The 18115-nt window shown below is 41.3% G+C and overlaps 2 protein-coding genes and 1 non-coding gene across 4 annotated transcripts; 1 reads left to right on the forward strand and 2 right to left on the reverse strand.

The window, feature by feature from the left end:
- Window positions 1-189: 189 nt before the first annotated feature.
- On the reverse strand, window positions 190-10406 carry RANBP1 (RAN binding protein 1). 2 transcript variants are annotated; one of them, XM_069030465.1, is made up of 6 exons: window positions 10315-10406; window positions 8104-8240; window positions 6933-7090; window positions 5016-5144; window positions 3039-3104; window positions 190-2101 (listed from the first exon to the last, which is right to left on the reverse strand). In XM_069030465.1, exons 1-6 carry the CDS (start codon window positions 10396-10398, stop codon window positions 1977-1979), a joined length of 699 nt encoding a protein of 232 aa, XP_068886566.1. In that variant the 5' UTR covers window positions 10399-10406; the 3' UTR covers window positions 190-1976. The 2 variants fall into 2 exon arrangements, with proteins under 2 accessions (XP_068886566.1, XP_068886567.1); XM_069030466.1 differs by lacking the exon at window positions 10315-10406 and adding an exon at window positions 10049-10151.
- LOC138119501 (small nucleolar RNA SNORA77) lies at window positions 2827-2958 on the reverse strand. The gene has a single exon (XR_011155526.1). It is a non-coding gene; the product is annotated as a small nucleolar RNA SNORA77 (small nucleolar RNA).
- A 241-nt stretch (window positions 10407-10647) lies between the features above and the next one.
- On the forward strand, window positions 10648-17287 carry TRMT2A (tRNA methyltransferase 2 homolog A). Its single transcript, XM_069030464.1, has 11 exons — window positions 10648-11228; window positions 11929-12037; window positions 12520-12701; window positions 13555-13669; window positions 13913-14028; window positions 14606-14717; window positions 15189-15311; window positions 15602-15677; window positions 16152-16268; window positions 16486-16582; window positions 16898-17287. The coding sequence occupies exons 1-11, from the start codon at window positions 10648-10650 to the stop codon at window positions 17196-17198; spliced, it is 1929 nt and encodes a 642-aa protein (XP_068886565.1). The 3' UTR covers window positions 17199-17287.
- The last annotated feature ends 828 nt before the right edge of the window (window positions 17288-18115 follow it).

Here is an 18115-nt window from a genome sequence, read left to right on the forward strand (position 1 = left end):
ATAACATTAAGCAGGAGTCATCAATAACCAATATTAAGACAAATTAAGTCATTCAGGTGCTGCCCTCCCCTCTTCTGTACAATGTTTGACAGTGAAATGCAACTCACCCATTTTGCTGCCTTCATCACTTTGCCCCTGCAGAATAAAAATGCATTCCCAGTACGAGTTCTCAAAATAAAAAGCAAATCCTTTAAATGAAAATTTAAGTTTATTTTGAAATTTTTAAGTAATTTCTATCAATTTAGACACAGTTTGACATTATCAGATCATTTACAATGATTCATGGATAAAGATTTGGCTTTTACATTCAAATGTTAAATACTTCAAAATAGCTTTGTCTTGTTATTTCCAAACCAGAAACACTGAAGAGCATTTTGTTTTGCCTTTCAACCATCTTTGTTAATTAACAGACTTTTGATATCTGCTGTAGTTCAAGGGGAACGTGCAAAACACCAAAGGAATTATTTTGTTTGAATGAAGTGAGTACCTGAATTACAGTTCCAGATTTTATAAGACTCGTTCACTGTAGCATCAAAAGGCAGTGCTAAGAAAAAAGACGTGATTTCTTTTTTAAAAATATATTTTCTCAGGTACACTGCAGAACCTGACTGAGCTAAAAGCCTCTTTATGAAGACAAAAAGGTCTTGCTATCCCATGTTAACATCATTCAGTCTTACAGTTTAGCAAGTTTTGTCCAGTTTTCATAATTATTTTGGAAACTATTATAAAATTTCATCTCTATCCTAACACAATCCTTATATTAGTGTTTAACAACAAAATTCAATTTATCTATTAGACTTAATTCTGTTGATTTTATTGCTTACTAAAGTTTATTTTCTTACTCTCTAGCACTAATTTGAAATTGGATAAACTAAAAACATTTGCAGGGAAGAGATTTGATCAATTTGCCCATTCTGGCAAGGAGGGTGTCCCTCAAGCATGTGCACCATAATTAACTGTTCCAAAGTGAATTACAGACTGCTGCTCTCCAAGAGGGACAGCCTCCCTACCAAGCATCTGAGAAGTTCAAAACTCCTCTAGTTTGTAAAAACAATGAGCTCCAAAGCCCTGGGAAAAAAGCTTATACATTTTAGACCTCTACATTCTTGAGACTACAACAATAGGCTGGCAAGGGGAATGTCACATGAAGGTACTCAAACAGCTCAGATTCCTTTGCATACTCCTCAGCATAACAGGCTGCTGCTGCTGCCTTCAGTCAGCAAGCAGCACACCATGGAAGATCTGGGACAACAGCAGGAACTGTCTGCTGGAATCAAGCCTTTGTACTATTAACAAATTTGGGGCAGGGGGGAAGCAGAGATTTTGTTTTGTAAGAGGGAAATGCTTCTCAAATCTGACATAACACATATTGTCCCCCACCTTTATTTTCACTGTCTGATGCATCATCATCAACAGTGTTCCAGAAATGCTCTCACTGCCTGATTCCAGAAGTTTGCTGTGTTTCAAGAAGCACAGGCACATTCCCTGCTCAGGTACACACAGGTGTGAAAGGTCTGTTACATTACAGTTTAGAAGCCATACAAGAAACACAAATGCAATCCTAATCTTCCCTGCTGACAGTCTGTTAACCTACTTAATCCACAGGAATGATGATATGTAGCTCAATTAAACACATGAATTCATAAGCCTTTACAGTATACAGAAAACTCAGTTCTGTCCCCTGATGCGGTTTTCAAGTTTGTTTTATTCACTCTTTTGGATGACTATAAATAAGTGTTTCCACTATGGAAAAGAAAGTTAGCACAGTACATTTTCATGACTGGGGAATGAATTTTTCTGAAGACACCTTCCAAAGGGCAAAAGCTTAGAAAAAACAATGTGAATGTTGAATTCAGTTCCATATAAAGTCCCTTGTAAAAATAAAAAAAAAAAAAACAAACAACCAAAAAAACCCAAAAAAAAGGAAAAGAAAAAAAGAAAAAAGTAAAGGAAAAACTGCAAGGCCCAGGATGATTTTATTGCTTTTCTTCAGTTTTTTCCTTGGTCTCTTTCTTCTCAGATTCTCTGCTCTCTTCTTTTACAGAAAGCTCTTCTAGTTTTTCAGCAACTTTATCAGCACTATCATTTTTGTCTGTGCCTGCTAAAAGATTGGTTAGGAAAAATGTTACATACAGGCAGTAATGGATTTCCCTGTTAGAAAGAGTAAAGACAGAGGGTGAGGGGGGTGGGGAGAGACAGCTGGTATTGGACAAAAATTAAGATATTCTTCACTGACCACTGGAGTGACTCATTCCATTTCTTTTCCTCTGGTAATTACTTCAGATGTCAGAATTCAAGAAATACCACTCGTATATGTTAATCACTACATAAGAGCTTAACCACAGGGACTGAGCACTGTGTAACATCTGGCCAGCTGTGCTGCTACCAATAAAGTATCCAGACAAGTCCTTAGCTTCTTGTCATCTTAACCAAAAAAATCAAAGTCAAGTTCTCCAGTTTGAAATTGGGGAATAGGAATTCTTAAGACTGGAAAACTCCAATCTAAGTATCTCAAAGAACATTGACTGCAGACCACTGGTAGTCTGTTCTTAAGAAAGATGGAAATGTTTATTATATTTACATGGTGGGACACCTTGTCACACAGGCAATTCTAAAGGGAGGTGCAATAATCTATTAGAGACTTGTGAACAACTTCCTACACATTAACAGCTATAAGAAAACATTAAATATTATACTTGCATGATTATACATTTGTGAAATTTGGGAAAGGGACCTGCAAGGAAGAAAGAGCACTGTGGCTGCAGTGTTCACAGTTCATTTGTGTACTACAAGCCACAAATACTTCCTTGGTAGCCTTTCCAAAGCAGCGATGTCCCAACAGCAACTGTAACAGCCTTCTACAGGAAAGAAGGCCATCGTCACTCCTGTGAGCTCTTACTCTCGCAGACAGAAAAGCACCTGAACTGAAGGCTGCAGTTCAGCACAGAGTGAGTCTGCTGGAACACGACACTCCAGGGTACTGCAACCACTCACACAGCTCAGAAATGTGGCACCGAGTTACACTGAGACTACCTTACCTTTCTTTGCTTTCTTGCCTACTTCGTTCCTGCATTCTTCAAATTTTGCCTTGAATTTCTGTGCATCTGTTCAGTAAAGATAAAATATTTTTTCATTACTTTTACTGCCTCACAACATTGAATACTTCTAATCTGGAAGAAAGATACCCCAGGAGAAGCTTTGTGTAAACAAAATTTTTAGGGACTTATCAAGTAGTCTAGTAAACCATACAAGATGCAAAATTCTTCAATCGCATCTTTGTGCAAAAGCAATTTATCTTCTTCAGCAAGTTTACTAAAGCAGCTTATTTTGCAAGATACTCAAAATGTAATGCCAGCAGGAGCTGTTCTGTAGTTATTGCAACTCCCAGCTGTCTGTAGCCTAAAGGAATAGGAATATGATGTCAGAGACTGCTAATACAGCTATACGTATGCAGAAGACTGAAGATTAGCTTTGAACTGCTATCCTTGCCAGCTACGTTATACCCTAAGAGTTTTCCACAACCTGACCATAACTGGGGTTCTTAGCATCAGCAAAGGAAGATAATGCCTGTTTCACCAGTACAGCATTCAGACTCCGTACCCAAGGGCTATTCCTCACTACAAAAGCCGACAGTGCATAATCTTCATTACGTTCTGGTCTAAGCCACCACTCGATTCAAGCCACCACCATTCCAAGCAGCTGATCAAATTCCAGTAATGTTTCTACACAAGAAATACAAGCAACAAGAGACTGGGCAAGGAGCTTCCTGACAGCAGAACGACCAAGGTGGTACTAGCCTGCTATCCCAGGCTGGTCTGGCTGACCACAGGAGGTCACTGTTGCCCCATAGGAATTCTGAAGGCACTTTGTAACTGGTCCGGGAAGTGTTTGTATCGGTTCCTTTTCAAGCATCTCAAACAGGAGAGACACCTGAAGGACAAACTTATGTCTCTTCACCTGTCATCTGCTTAGTCAGTACTGCAAAGGGCAAACAGGAAGAAAGGAGTACTCCTTTAAGGCAGAACATTCAATAAGCTGAACAGCCTCTACCAGAAAGAGGGAAAGACTTCTCAGAGATGAGCAGTTAGCCTTTAATTTCCTACTTGATCATGAAGCAAGCACTAAGCAGGTGGACCAGAAAGGTTTGTCTAGCAAAATATAACACTGGAGACTTAAGGCAAAGGAAGAAGACAAGATATACTAAGTTCTTTCCTGATGTAGTCAAATCCATCAAGTTTTAAAATATACAACCACTTTATGATCCATCTAGTATGTAGGGAGAAAAGGAAGTTAACACACTAAACTTGTGTGGCAAATTGTAAAGCAAGAAATGCAACACTTTTTCATTTTGCTTCTTTAAAAAAACCCCCAACCAAACCAACAACAAAACAACATAAACCCCCTCTGCCCATAAACACTTCTTTGATTTAATCCCAGATGATCCATTACTAGTTACTGTTCTGGTACTCAGTGTAGTCACTCCAGAAAAAGCCACCGACTAGTTTGATGGGTCTGACTAGCACTTTTCACTGAGGGTTCCATTTAATCAAAACAAAGATACTACATACTTCATTAAAAAAAAACCAACTCAGATGTTCTACTAATGCAGACAGACCAGAAATATCAGGTCAGGATTTCCTTGTTTCTAATGCAAAAATCTAATCTTAACTACAATTGAGCACCTGAATTAAATGAAAGTAAGCTGCACATGAATCTCTTAACTGCTTTTAGTTTTCTTCTAATTGGCATTGCACTTACATGAAATAGCTTATGCTAAAAAAGGGCCTAGGGCAGAAACAGTACAAATATTACTGCAGACCTAATTACTTCACTGTTTGTCAACAGATGTGGTTAAGTGATTAACAAACTTCTCTCCGATAAAGAATTAAGTAGCTAACACTACCACGAAGGGGTGAGATACAGCATGTCTCCAACAATGGTTTAGAGCAGTGCTCAGGCAAGCAGGGTAACATAACAGTTTACAATCAGTGTAAGTTCAGTGCCAGTCCACTCACTCTCTGCATTTAGAAATCGGATTGCCAGAAGTTCGGGCTTGGGACTTTCATCTGCAAAGTCAGCATGTGTGTTCCAGACCCATGCCCTGTCGCTCCCAGCGTTAGGCTTCAGCTCCATTAAGGGTGTGACTGAAAGGAAAGCATTAAAAGATGTACAGAGCACAATAGTAAATGTTTTCCACATCAGCTTCCATAAATCTCAGTGACAACGGGCTGCAATGGTTACGTAAAGCACTTGACACAGAATTACTCTGGGATAAGAACAAGACAGTGGTGCCCATGTATATTTTTCCTTACACTGTCAAATAAAATGATGCAAGACCATTACTGTGTGAGAGGATGCTGGATTCACTACTGTTATGAAAGAGAGTTTAATTCAATTTTTGTTTAAAACAGATGACTGTGATACTAAGAGATGCAATCACTGAGCACACAGCTCTGAAGTACAGGCAAATGATTTAGGAGGAAAAGGCATCCAGACAAACAGCACTTATTCTTCTTTTGCACACCGAAACTACTACCAAAATTAATTTTAAAAAACACTATTCCTTCAATTAGTCATCAGGTTAATTCTCTCTCCCATCATTTTAAAACTGTCCTACAAGATATTACAGAATTCTGCAGTGCTGCAAAGTGTACAGTGTATTTTCAATCTGTTTGTTCCCTTCCAGTAAATGGGGCCCTTTCCCTCCAAGACAGTACAATTACCTCACCTGACTGACTCGAGAAGTTGAAATGTTACTTCCCACAGTACCTTAAGACTTTGTACATTACAGACATGCAAAGTATAAGCAGGGCTTTTTTTCTGGGTCCTGTCTAGTTCAGGAGAAATCTGAAGAGTCTACTCCCTTCCCTGCATTTTTAAAATCTAGAGATCAAAATACATTTTGCTCCATTTAATGCTTTGCAAAAATGAAGAGAGTCCTTTTGTCTGACTGTGAGTCAGCATAAATTCAATAAACAAGTCTATATGGAGAGCAGCTTTTCCACAAAAAAACCCTAAACAACTTTTGACGTGAATACTACAAATTCATCAATTCTGTTTTGCATATGTGCAACATTTATTTCCCTAAACAAAAGGTTTATTCCTGCTGGTTGGTGACTACACTGCTTTCATATTTGCCATTTCTTTTACTAAACACCTGTCTCCTCTGAACACTTTGATTTCTGAAGGGATTTACCCAAGGAAACAAGCACTATTGAGCTTTGCATTAAGCTACTTCTTATTTCAAGTTATATAAATGTAGTTTAACTCCACAGAACATTATATACTCTGCATATAAAAACCTGAGTATCACCAAAGCAAGCCAGTATCACCATATTAGTCTGCTTGTTGCAAGCTGTGCTGACTTTCAAGTCTGTCTTGCTCTTTCATGTTTTTTTTTATTCAAAGAGGTTTCTTTTTTGAATGAGTCAGCCCAATCTAACATGTTCATTTCAGTTTATTTCACAAGCAGAGAAAGGTAAACTCAGATTAGCTTAGCACCTCAGTCTGTTTTCTGATGGTTAAGGGATTGGTTCCAGCAATTCAAACATTTAGCTCCAAGTAGTAAATTACGAGATCGTGTGTTTTCTCACTCCTTTACAAAAGCAAGCCAGCATACATTAAATTCTTATTCCAAACAGTATTAAGGCCTACATGTTCTACACTCTATTAATCATTAAAATAAACCACACACACTGGAAACAATCGTATAATGCCCATCTATCACAGCTAAATTTTAAAGTGACTTTAGTTAGTCTTAGAGCAGTATCAGGCTCTGAGGGAAAAAAGGTTCAGCTTCCTTCCATTAATAAAAATAACCCCTCATGGTTTTTGATACCTGAAACCTTGTATGAACAGCAGGAGACAACCATACTGAATTTCTACAAGCTTATTTTTTCAAACAAGAATAAGTATAGCAGTGTATAACATACTGTAATGGTTTGCACAGATTTTTAGGGTTTTATCCCTCCGCATGAGGAGGCGAATTGTTCCCTTCTCCTTGTGTTTTAGGAGCTTCACATCACCAGTTCCTCGTTCTTTCCACTCTGGAAGGTCATTCTCAGATGCAAACCGGAAGAGCTTTGCTCGCCTTGGAGAACAAAAGATTTAATTAGCCTCCATGTATTAAAACATTTATTAAAACACCACACCTGATAGAACAGGATGTTCTTTTTATAAGACACACAGAGGAAGAAAACAATTCCTTTTACAAGATTCTCTGTTCAACTTCAATATACACATTTAGAAACTGATATGATAAATTAAAATCTAGTAAGAAAGCATTAGGAGTTATGTAATAACTGTACTAAAATTCTGGACACTCTTAGGGAATGATAACCATATTTGGTGTAGGCAACCTTTTAAATTCAGGTAGCTAATTAAAAGGTTTTGCTAAAGCCAGAGTTCACCATACTACCTGTTAGAAACTGACCATCACTTTAGTTATTACCAGAATCTGTATATGGAGAACTCAAATCTCTCTTCCATATGAGCAGTACCATTCTGTGATTAAGTAAAAGCAGAATTTTTTAAACCTACTTAAAGCAAGCACATCAGGGATCAAATTCAAAACACTTCTTAAGCCTTTAGGCTACATTTTTCTTCAGAAAGATCAAGCTCTCCTGATCTGACAATAAGCATAATCTGAGGATAAACTATGTTGAGGACAACAGACAGGAAATGCCACAGATGCCCCAATACTGTACTGCAGCTGTTGCTTTTATTATTTCAGTACCTTCTACATCACCCTTTACCTAGGGATGCATGGCAACATCATATACATCTCATTTCTTTCCTCCCAACACACTTGTTTCATACTCTGTGATCACAATTTCAATAATTGTTACCTAAATTGTTGTTTTCTTCTATGCTAAACAATGCTAAAGCCAGATTTGTACTATCAGCTCCCTTCTATGGTTCCAGACTTCATTTCCTTGGGGCAATATCAACCACCCCCCAATCAATCTCTGCCATCACAGTGTAGACCAAGCAAGTTAGATTACCCCTTCATACAGAGACTGCTACAAGTTATGCAGCTTCTTGTAAACACTCAAGTTTAAGCCTAATGAACACTCACATAATAGAGAGAAATATTCTACTTACATCTTAAAGAGTTCTTCCTCATCCTCTTCCAGAGTTTTTATTTCTTGCTCTGGAAGGGAAACTATGGGCTCAAACTGAGGATCGTGGTTAGAATCATCTGCATTTTCAGTAGAAGTATCATGCTCCTCATGTGCTTCCTGAGGAGTAAAAAAACAAAACACAAACTTGCTATGTACCCAAACCCTGAAGTACTCATATCTGTGTTCAAAACATTTATGACTTTTCAGCAACTAGATCTTAGTAACTGAAATACCCCATAACAGTAAAGAAATACCATTATACCTGAAAACAAAGGACTTTCAAATCAACATACAGTTACACTAAGAAACAAAAAGGTGCTCATCCAGTGCTAGGTGTTTTAATCCTACAACTCATGAATTGTGTGGAGGCTTGGCCTTGGAGCAATAGCTCTTGGTTATGGAAAAATAATTTCTTCAACAATTTTTCCTATGCAATGTGTTTTATGCTACTAAAGCCCTACTATTTCTTTAATACCTAATTTAATACCCATTGTTAATGGGAAAATTAGAAAAAAAACCACACAACATCAAAGCAACCACCTAACCCAGCTTAAGGGACACATTGCATCATCCCAAGTTCATAATTCAGTTTTATGTATTAGAATCACCCACAGTCAAAGATATTATGAGACAGAGCTGTAACACTCATGAAATAATTTAGGTTTCTTGCTTTAAGACTCCTCAAGGAACTTTAGGTTACAGGTACATGGCCAAAATAATATTTCCTATTTAAATTCTTTAGGAATCTGTCAGAGCATTCATTAAGCTTAAGAATGGTTTTTACTAAGTGACTAGTAGGTAAATGATAAACATCTCTAGTACTTCATACATATGGACTGCTAAGAAGCACTCAGCACACAAGCCTCGGAGGGAGATTCATATGCAAGTTTAACAAAGCCACAAAGCAGCTATCTCAGGTCAAGGGAACTGATTTGGGTTTGGGTTTTTTTTGTTGCTGCTTGAGTACCAGAAAGGAAAAACAGTCTATACATTGAAGACATTTAAATAATATTTTTACTTTACAAACGGAAGAGTCCGCTCTTACAGGCTCTATTCACAATGTCCTTTATAGAGCAGGTACACACCACTTGTGCATAAAGCCACTGAAATAAAGCAGTCTATTTTTACTACATAGTAAACAAAACAAAAAAGAGGGGACAGGGGAAAATTAGGTAAAAAATGTTGCAAAATAAAATCTAGTTGTATCAACAACATCACACAAGCTATCGCCAGTGTTATGTCCCCAGTGTTCCAACATGTAAAAAAAAACCGAGAAAGGCGTTACGTCACATCTGTTTCCGAAAAACAGGACAAGAAACGTTAGCTAAACTTTTATACATTGTATCTTCCTGTGTAAGTAGCACATCCCGCCTGGTAACTCATCATGCGTTCTGCGCCTGAGCAATTAAATTACACAGACCATGAGAAATGCACGATTCACAGCAGCCACATGGGAGAACGTGGATCCCGTTATCACGATACGATCCCGCCCTGCCGCGATATAAAGCACGTGGGGAACTGCTGTAGCACGAGGGGTCCGGCCAGCGGGCCGGGGGAGGGGCGGAAAGAGGGAGGAGAAAAAGAAAGAAGGGAAACGGGGAGAAGGAGCACCCGAAAGATCCCGGCTCGCTCGGGCTCCCTCATGCCGGGGAACGGCAGAGGCGGGTGGAGGGGCCAGCCCGAGGAGCCACACGTGCCCGGAAGGGCCGCAAACCGCCGGCCCCGCGGGCGCGGCCGCTCCAGCCTCCAGCAAGGCCCAGCGTCCGTCCCCCCTGGGCCCTGCCCGACCTCGGTTCCCCCCGCCCGCCTCAGCCCCCCCCGCCCGGGCCCCACCTGTTTCCGTTACTCTCCCGCCCCGGCCCTCGGTGCCGCCCCTTCCCCCCCGCCGTTCCCGGCCCGGCCGCCGGCCTGCGGCCGCCCCTCACCGCCGTGTCCGCCATGGGCCCGCTCGCCGCGCTCCGCTCGCCGCTTCCTGCCGCGCGCCCCGCCCGCCTTTACCTCATTCCCGCAGCCCGCGCCGCGCCGCCGCAAGGCACGATGGGAAACGCCCGCTCCCTCTCGGCCCCGCGCTCGTGCCCCGCCCCCGGCGCGGGCAGAGCACCGCCCGCCCCGGCCCCATCACACCGATCCCCCCCACGGGCCCCCGGAACCGGCCCCGGTACCGGCCCCGCCACCGACCCCCGGTACCGACCAGCGGCGCGGCCCCTCCCGCTCCCCGAGAAGCGTTTTTGTTGTCCCGTTTCCCAGGCGCTTTTCCCATCACTCCCCGCGCCATGGCGGCGACCGCCCGCGTCCCGGCTCAAGATGGCGCCCGCGTGAGGGAAGGGGTGATGTGTAAGCTGCTGTTTTTAATATGTTTAAGAGCCGCAGGTGCTCCCGGGCGCGGGGAGCGGCGGCGCTGAGGGACAGCGCTTAAAAAACAACCAGATCCTTTCTCTGCCGTCACTCTCCTCGCAGCGGCCCGTCCGGGAGGCTCCGGCCCCGCCCCAGGAGGTGCGCGGGGTGGCTGAGGGCTGGCGGGACTATGGCGGAGGAATGCGAGCGCTGCGACCCCGACCGCGAAACGGTTCCTGTGGCGGAGGCTGGAGATGGGGCTCAGCGGGACAGCCAGGCCGGGGAAGACCCCGCGGAGAGCCCCGACGTATATAGATACATTAAGGGAGACTTATTCACCTCTGAGATCTATAAAGTAGAGATACAGAACCTGCCCAAATACATTGGGTTTAATGATGTGAAAAAGTTCCTTGCCAAGTACGGGCTCAATCCTCACAAGATAAAACTCTTCGGGAAGCAGACGTTTGCCTTCGTGACGTTCAAGAGCGAGGAGGAGCGGGACAAGGCCATGCAGGTGCTGCACGGCGCGCTCTGGAAGAGCCGCCACCTCAGCGTGCGCCTGGCCAAGCCCAAAGCCGACCCCATCGCCAAGAAAAGGAAGCAAGAAGAGGATTCGGAGCAGGGAGAGGCGAAGCGTGCGGCTCCCTCCGGAGAGGAGCCTCTGAGCAAGCGGATCGCCGATGTGGTGACCCCGTTGTGGAACGTGCCCTACGAGGAGCAGCTGGCCCAGAAGAAGCAGGAGTGCGAGCAAGTGCTGCAGAAGCTGACAAAGTAATTCCTGTTTGTAACGTAATGTGTACAAGACTTGGCCTTATAATGGGATATAGCTAAATTCACACCAATTGACAAAGCAAACCTCTAAACTGAAGTGAGTTAGAGGTAGGTCAAAACTCGGATACCCAGTCAAACTAATTACAAGATAATCTGCGATGCTGCAGCCTAAAAGCTGTTCCATCTAACAAAACTTGCTATTGATGTTCTTGGTCACCTTCAAAAGATTGCTTAATGAAGGGGGATTGGTTTTAAAGTCTGTTGTTCCATAAGCAGAAGGATGTTTGTGCCCTTAAAAAAATGGCATTGTCACATGGTGTAAGAGAGAATCAATCTGTAGAGGTGGCAAGTTACTACTAGGATTTTCTCTTTTTTAATCCCCTTAAAATTTTATGCCTGGTCTTTGGAGATCAAGTATCACTTCTGTCTCTTGCCTTGGATAAAACTGGCATTCTTTATCATGCATGTATACATTGATAAATCCAGTACATAACCATTATAACTATATTTAACCCTTATTTTTTCAGGTTACAGCTCTTACAAAGTTGGAGAGGGTTTGCCCGTAAAAAAAAAACTTGGAATAAACACTTCCATGTGATAATCTGATTCTTTTTTGTGCCCTATACAAAAAAGTCTTGTGCAACTCGACCTCAATTTTTCTAAATGTGTGCTTTACACTTTGTGTTTCTGGTTTGGGCAGGGAAATAGGAAATAACAACAGAGCTTTATTACCCTGGTTGTTCCTGCAGAAGCAGAAGTTTAATAAATTATGTTGCCCGGTGGAGGGAGTGAAAGCATCACCCTTACAGGTAATGTAATCTCAGGTAAAGTGTGGAACAGGCTGAATGAGCTGAGGGTTATGTTGGTTATTTGGTCTTGAGAGATGGTTGACAAACTGAGTATTCAGCTTCATCTTGTAATAAATGATGAATTTTAGATGTTGTTGCCTTTCATGTAAATACTGTGTGGAAATATTTACAGGAAGCAGAAAAATTGATAACTGGATATTCTAACTTTAAAATAAATATACTGTCCTTGCAAGCCTGTGTTGTAAGCTAATACATTTCTCAACAGAGGCAATATTTTGCTTTTTAAATAACAAGATTTACTAATACTTTTTTATTACTATTGTTAGTTCACACATCAAAATCCATGAGTATCTTCTATATGAACTAAATGTCCCGTGTCCGTTTTCAAATGCATTTAACCACATGAGATTTGTTTCAGGAGAAACTTGGCATGTACAAATAGATGCTGTATAAATATCTTACATAACTTTATTTTAATCTAGACTGAATATCGCAACAAATGTGAGTTCTTGATTGGGATTGGTGTAAATCAAGAAGACAAAACTGTGGGTTGTCGTCTTGGCAAATATAAGGGTGGTACATGTGCTGTAGTGGAGCCATTTGATACTATTCACATTCCTGCTATTGCCAAAAAAGTAGTAAAAGCTTTCCAAGACTACATAAGGTGAGCATAAGTAAAATGAGTTATCCATAAAGGTTTTGATATCTTAATAAAAAATATTTATAAATTTAATTAGTGTTTTTTCTGAGCTTTAAGATCTAAGATATACCAGTCTCAAATTTTAGCAATTCTTTGTTTCCACCTCGTGCCTGGATCATGGGGTGTTTTTCCCTTGCTCCTGCTCAGCTGCTCAGAGATGGGGGAACAGGTACCAGCTGAACACAGCTTTATTGCAAGCAATGGGATATGTAAGTCTACAGGAAAAAGTCTGTGTTACTCAGGAGTTTCTTCCACTAACTGTAAAGAAGTACTCAGGAAAACACTTCTGAAAGGAGGAATTGAATAACCAAGGTCCATTGCTTCCTTGGATGAGGAGAAGAATCATCCTACAGCAAGGAATAAACCAAAAGTTGCATATTTAAGCAAGAGTACTTTTTTAGAAAAAGGGACACTTTCATTAAAGAACAGTTAAATCCTCAGAAATGGAAACCTCAGACGAATCATGAAGATGGAAGACTTGAACTTGGTATGAAGCACAGAAGCTAATGAAAGCATTATGAAAAGTTATGTCACCCTCTGAATGCAGTGAGAAGCTGCCTCTTGCCTTTGTAATTTTGCATGGGTTAAATTGTAGGAAGGAGGGACAGATTATTTTGCTTTAGGAGATCCTATCCATCAGTCTTTCTTAGTTGAGATGTGGAAGTCATTCTTTCCCTGACAAATCAATGTACCCTCTGCTTGTAGTTAGCATTTTTTCCATCACTTTGAAGTGACCTTCTTTTGATTCAATGAACTGCTTAATGTTACACAAAAAAATAATTCTCTGTATAAGTAACCAAGCTTCTGCAAATTACAGGTCAACTCCTTACTCAGTGTACAGTCCCGAAACCTACGAAGGTCACTGGAAGCAGCTCACGGTCCGGACCAGCCGGAACGGCCATATCATGGCAATTGCTTATTTCAATCCTCAGGTATTTCACTTGATATGTAATGTGCAGCCCACACTCACAGCTTTAGAACTACTTAAATTTGATTTTGTGAATTGTGCATGCAAAAGAGAAATAGAAGAATTACTTGGGATAGTTTACCTTGCATCACCACTCTTGATTCTATTTTGACTAATCTGATACATGGAAATGAACAAAGCATACTCTAAATCCTATCTTGAAATCACTAAAATGATTATTTTTCCTTTTTTCAAATGAAACCTTTAGAAATTGAGTAAAGAAGAGCTAGCTGACCTGAAAATCTCTCTGGCAAAATACTTCACAGAAGGGATGGGAAAGAGCAGTGGTGTTACTTCTCTGTACTTTGTGGAGGAAGGACAGAGGTGAGGGCACTGACTTTGTTTTGGCGGATTTTGGTGGTGGCTGGGTTTTTGGTGTTTGTAAAAAAGCAGTTAGCGCTTTCATAGCCTTGCTTAGTCTCCTTCATAGAAGTAGCAGCAGTATTACTAATTGTTGAAGTTACTCACCTTTTCCACAAGAGACTCCTGAAATTTCCCATTCTCTGGACAAAGGCAGCTAGAGTTTCAGTGAGTGAACCCACTGGCCATTGCTGCCTGTCAAGCTGTAGAAGTGTTTACTGCAGTAGATGAATGTTTATTACTATCAAGTAACTTCTGCCTTTCTTCCCTATCTATGTGAATTTTTCAATCTCCCCATCCTCCATAGAGCACAAGGCTCACACCATCTTCATCTCGAGATGGTGAAGGTCCTTGCACTCTGAGACAGCAATGGCCAAGGAGAGTCTCTAAGAGCAGCTGATAGATGTTACTGATGAGGATGTAGTACTACAACTTTATGAACTACAGCTTTGGTAAAGATTGTAACAAACACGATTGTCTTCTTTTTTTGGTTTTGTTTCCCCCTCTCTATTTTGTCTCCCCATTCCTCCTTTACTCCCAGGAAATCTCCCAATCTAGAAGACTTGCCTTTGGAGCATGTGGCTGGTGATAAGTACATATACGAAGAACTCCTTGGCCTAAAATTTAGAATTTCTCCTCATGCATTTTTTCAAGTAAGGATGATGTGAAGCTGCTCATTTAACTGGATTTGCATGAATGCTCTTGAACTGGACTAATGCTGTGGAACAAGATGTTACTCACTTAGAGATTTAACCTTTTATATATTTGATGTGATTAAATACCAGTAAGTATTATGTTTGGCTGTAAAAGCAGTGAATGACTGTAAGCTTGATGGGAGCACTTTGAAGACAACTTTTTCTGTTTACTAGTCATTACCATTTTCCTCCTGTTTCTTGGCAGCCTTTTGTAACACTGAATGTGCAATAATACAGCTCAGGAGTCTTGTATTACTAATTTTTGTTTTCTTTCCCAAAACTTATTTCTGCCCTTCCAACACTTTAAAATGTGTTTTTAACTTAAAATGATTTGTTTTGTAGAAACAAGAAAACGTGCTTTACTAAGACTCACTAAAACATATTTACTATTTATGAAGAAGTAGATCTATTGGAAACTTAATTTCCCAGGTGAACACACAAGCTGCAGAAGTTTTGTACACTGCCATTGGGGAGTGGGTACAGCTGAGCCAAGAGAGCACTGTGCTGGACGTCTGTTGTGGGACAGGAACCATTGGGATTTCTTTAGCAAAGGTTGGCAATTTCCCTTCCTGCATAGAAGCTACTTTTTGCCTATTTTTACCTGTGGCTACAAGGAAAGAAAATACCTAATGTATGTGAAATGCAACAGATTATATCTCAATTTTTAAAATTAATTTGTAATTGAACTGCCTGCAGCTGCTTTACCATATCATTGTGAAAGCTCACCCTTGTGTTGAGCAGCCTAGGTAGGAGTCAAAGTCCCTGTTAATTGCTGATGCTATGAAAAATGGTTAAATTTACATATACATATCACAGAGGGATCTTTTTGTTTGATTCTACAGAGAGTGAAGAAGGTAATTGGAATTGAGCTCTGCCAAGAAGCTGTGCAGGATGCCAAAGCAAATGCCCAGATTAATGGTAAATTAAGCTGAAATGCTAAGGCCTTTGTTTGTTAAGGAGTAGTTGTACAGCCAGTTGCTCTTTACCTTATCTAAGCAGCCTGGAATTACATGTTGTTGATAGTGATCTTGTCCAGTTTAAACACTTAATCACTCTTGAAAACAAATACCGTGGTAGCCTATGAGATCAATTTTCCAGTTGAACAGCTTTTTTTAAAATTAAAAAGTAAAACATTTATTTCAGGGTAAAAATGAAATGAAACCATAGCTACCCTCCTAAAGAAAACATGAACATAGCTAGTGTTTGTGGGCTCTTGCTTTAGTCCAGATAATGGAAGATGCCCAAATTACTGTTGTTTAAATTACACTGATTTCAGGCTAGACTAAACAATTTGTAGTTTCTGAGGCATCAGAACTTAATATCCAAGGCAAAGAACAGAAAGCTGCTTTGACTAGACAAGTACTCTGATAACATCTTCTCTTTTTCTTACAGAACTGAATAATATTGAATTCTATTGTGGGAAGGCAGAAGATATTGTTCCTTCCCTGATGAACGTTTTAGCTCCGCAAAACCTGATCACCATTGTAGATCCACCGCGAGCGGGGCTGCGTAAGTTCACCAGTTAGGGTTTAACTATTCTCTTGCTGGGGGTTGGGTGGGAAACTGAAGAAAACACCACTGGGATAAATTAAGTGGAAGCTTCCGGTATAGCTTGAAGCAAAATTGCAGCAGTTTTGTTCATGCTGGAGTATAACATGGCATTTTTCTGTGAGGCTCGTGCTGCACACAGAACCAGTAAACAGCTGTTGTGGTTTTGATCATCTAGATTCCAAGGTAATTCTTGCTCTTAGAAGAGCTGAACATCTGAAGAAGCTCATCTATGTCTCCTGCAATCCCAGAGCTGCAATGAATAACTTTGTGGAGTGAGTGTTTCTTGCATTAATTTTATTTACTAAATGTAGAAAGAAGAAAAAGATGTGTGTTTTGAGGAGGGGGGAGCACTGCTGGATTTTTATTTGTAAGCCATGTTCCTTGAGGCTTACCTTGTACCAGAAGCAGCTGGCTTGGAATGCTATTGCCCAATACACAAGTTACAATGGAAACATCAGGGGTAGTGAAGAACCTGATCATGGAATTGAGGCGTGGGGAAGAAAAACCTCTTTGAGAATAGCAGTGATGAGCAGTGTACTAAAATATTAATACAGTTCTTTCTGCCTTTCTTTCCCTTTCCCATCAAGCCTCTGCCGGGCCCCTTCCAACAGGGTGAAAGGAGCCTCTTTCCGCCCCGTGCGAGCCAGGGCTGTGGATCTGTTCCCTCAGACCAGGCACTGTGAGTTACTGATCTTCTTTGAGAGGGTGGAATATGCCAACGGCAGCTCTGCAGCAGCAGCAGCACCCGCTGCCAGTGAGATCACAGCAGCAGCATGTGGCTCCGAGGGCACGGATGGCATCAGCCCAGCAGCCAGGGAGGGGGGGAGCCAGGCAGCTGCTGGCCATGAGGACACTGCAGTCCAAGAGAGGGGGTCACTTAACTCCTGAGAGACTTTGCAGAAACTACTTTTGCTTATTAACTGTGTCAGTAAGATCACTTCTGTAACATCCAGGTAATAAATCTCTGTACAACAGTCGTTGCAAGGGTTCCGGATTATTTCGTCATGCTAATTTGAATGAAATTCATTATCACAGAAGCCCAGAAGTGTTTGTGTTGGAAGGGACCTTAAGGATCATCTCATAACCACCCCTCTGCCAGGGGCAGGGACACCTTCCACTCGACCAGGTTGCTCAGAGCCCCATCAAACCTGGTCTTGACCACTTCCAGGGACAGGCTATTACATACAATTAGGCCAAATCCTGCTTTTCTCTTCCTGCCTAGATAAATATAGAGAGACACACCCAAGTCCCAGAGCAGGCCATCCTGTTACAGGGACCTGGACTTGTCAGTATTTCATCCAGCTCTGCTACCCTGTCAAAACTGTGCTACGTTTTTCAGTAAGCAAGTAAGTAGCAACCTTAACCCTTCCATAAATCTTCACTAAGAAATAACACACTCAATCTGATAAAAATGCTACACCTTCCATAGTTTAAGTCAGTCTTATTCTCAGACTGTAGTATCACTGACAAGACAATAAAGGCTTTAAGCTTCCTACACCACACTGCTAAAGCTGAGGTGACTTTGCTTGAGCCAGGCCCTCACCACTGAACCCTGACAGCCAGAAATGAAGTGTACAGACACCAGCACCTTACGCTGCACGGCCAGTGCATCTGCTGGGGATGAAATCAAACCTGGCTGAGATTCCCACCCTTGAACAAGGTGCTCTCTAGTCAGGACTCACACTGCAGCCAGACACTCAGGAGCTACCATTTAATGGACTGTGTTCCATGATACAGAACAGACAGCAAGACTGTTAGAGAAGGAATGACCATCTTAAATCTCAACTTACTGAACATACTTCCAA

The sequence above is a fragment of the Aphelocoma coerulescens genome, chromosome 15, assembly GCF_041296385.1.
Source record: "Aphelocoma coerulescens isolate FSJ_1873_10779 chromosome 15, UR_Acoe_1.0, whole genome shotgun sequence".
In the NCBI taxonomy this organism is placed as follows: domain Eukaryota; kingdom Metazoa; phylum Chordata; class Aves; order Passeriformes; family Corvidae; genus Aphelocoma; species Aphelocoma coerulescens.

What these genes read in the sequence shown, in the direction of transcription:
- RANBP1 (XM_069030465.1), bottom strand. Translation starts at nt 10,398, where the DNA reads ATGGCGCGGGGAGTGATGGGAAAAGCGCCTGGGAAACGGGACAACAAA. An exon ending in CCGATTTCTAAATGCAGAGA is followed by an intron (nt 3,105 to 5,015) that starts GTGAGTGGACTG and finishes TTTACTGAACAG; the next exon opens with ATGCACAGAAATTCAAGGCA. An exon ending in AGGCAAGAAAGCAAAGAAAG is followed by an intron (nt 2,102 to 3,038) that starts GTAAGGTAGTCT and finishes CCAATCTTTTAG; the next exon opens with CAGGCACAGACAAAAATGAT.
- TRMT2A (XM_069030464.1), top strand. Translation starts at nt 10,648, where the DNA reads ATGGCGGAGGAATGCGAGCGCTGCGACCCCGACCGCGAAACGGTTCCT. An exon ending in TTTGTGGAGGAAGGACAGAG is followed by an intron (nt 14,029 to 14,605) that starts GTGAGGGCACTG and finishes CTTTACTCCCAG; the next exon opens with GAAATCTCCCAATCTAGAAG. An exon ending in CTCCTCATGCATTTTTTCAA is followed by an intron (nt 14,718 to 15,188) that starts GTAAGGATGATG and finishes TTAATTTCCCAG; the next exon opens with GTGAACACACAAGCTGCAGA.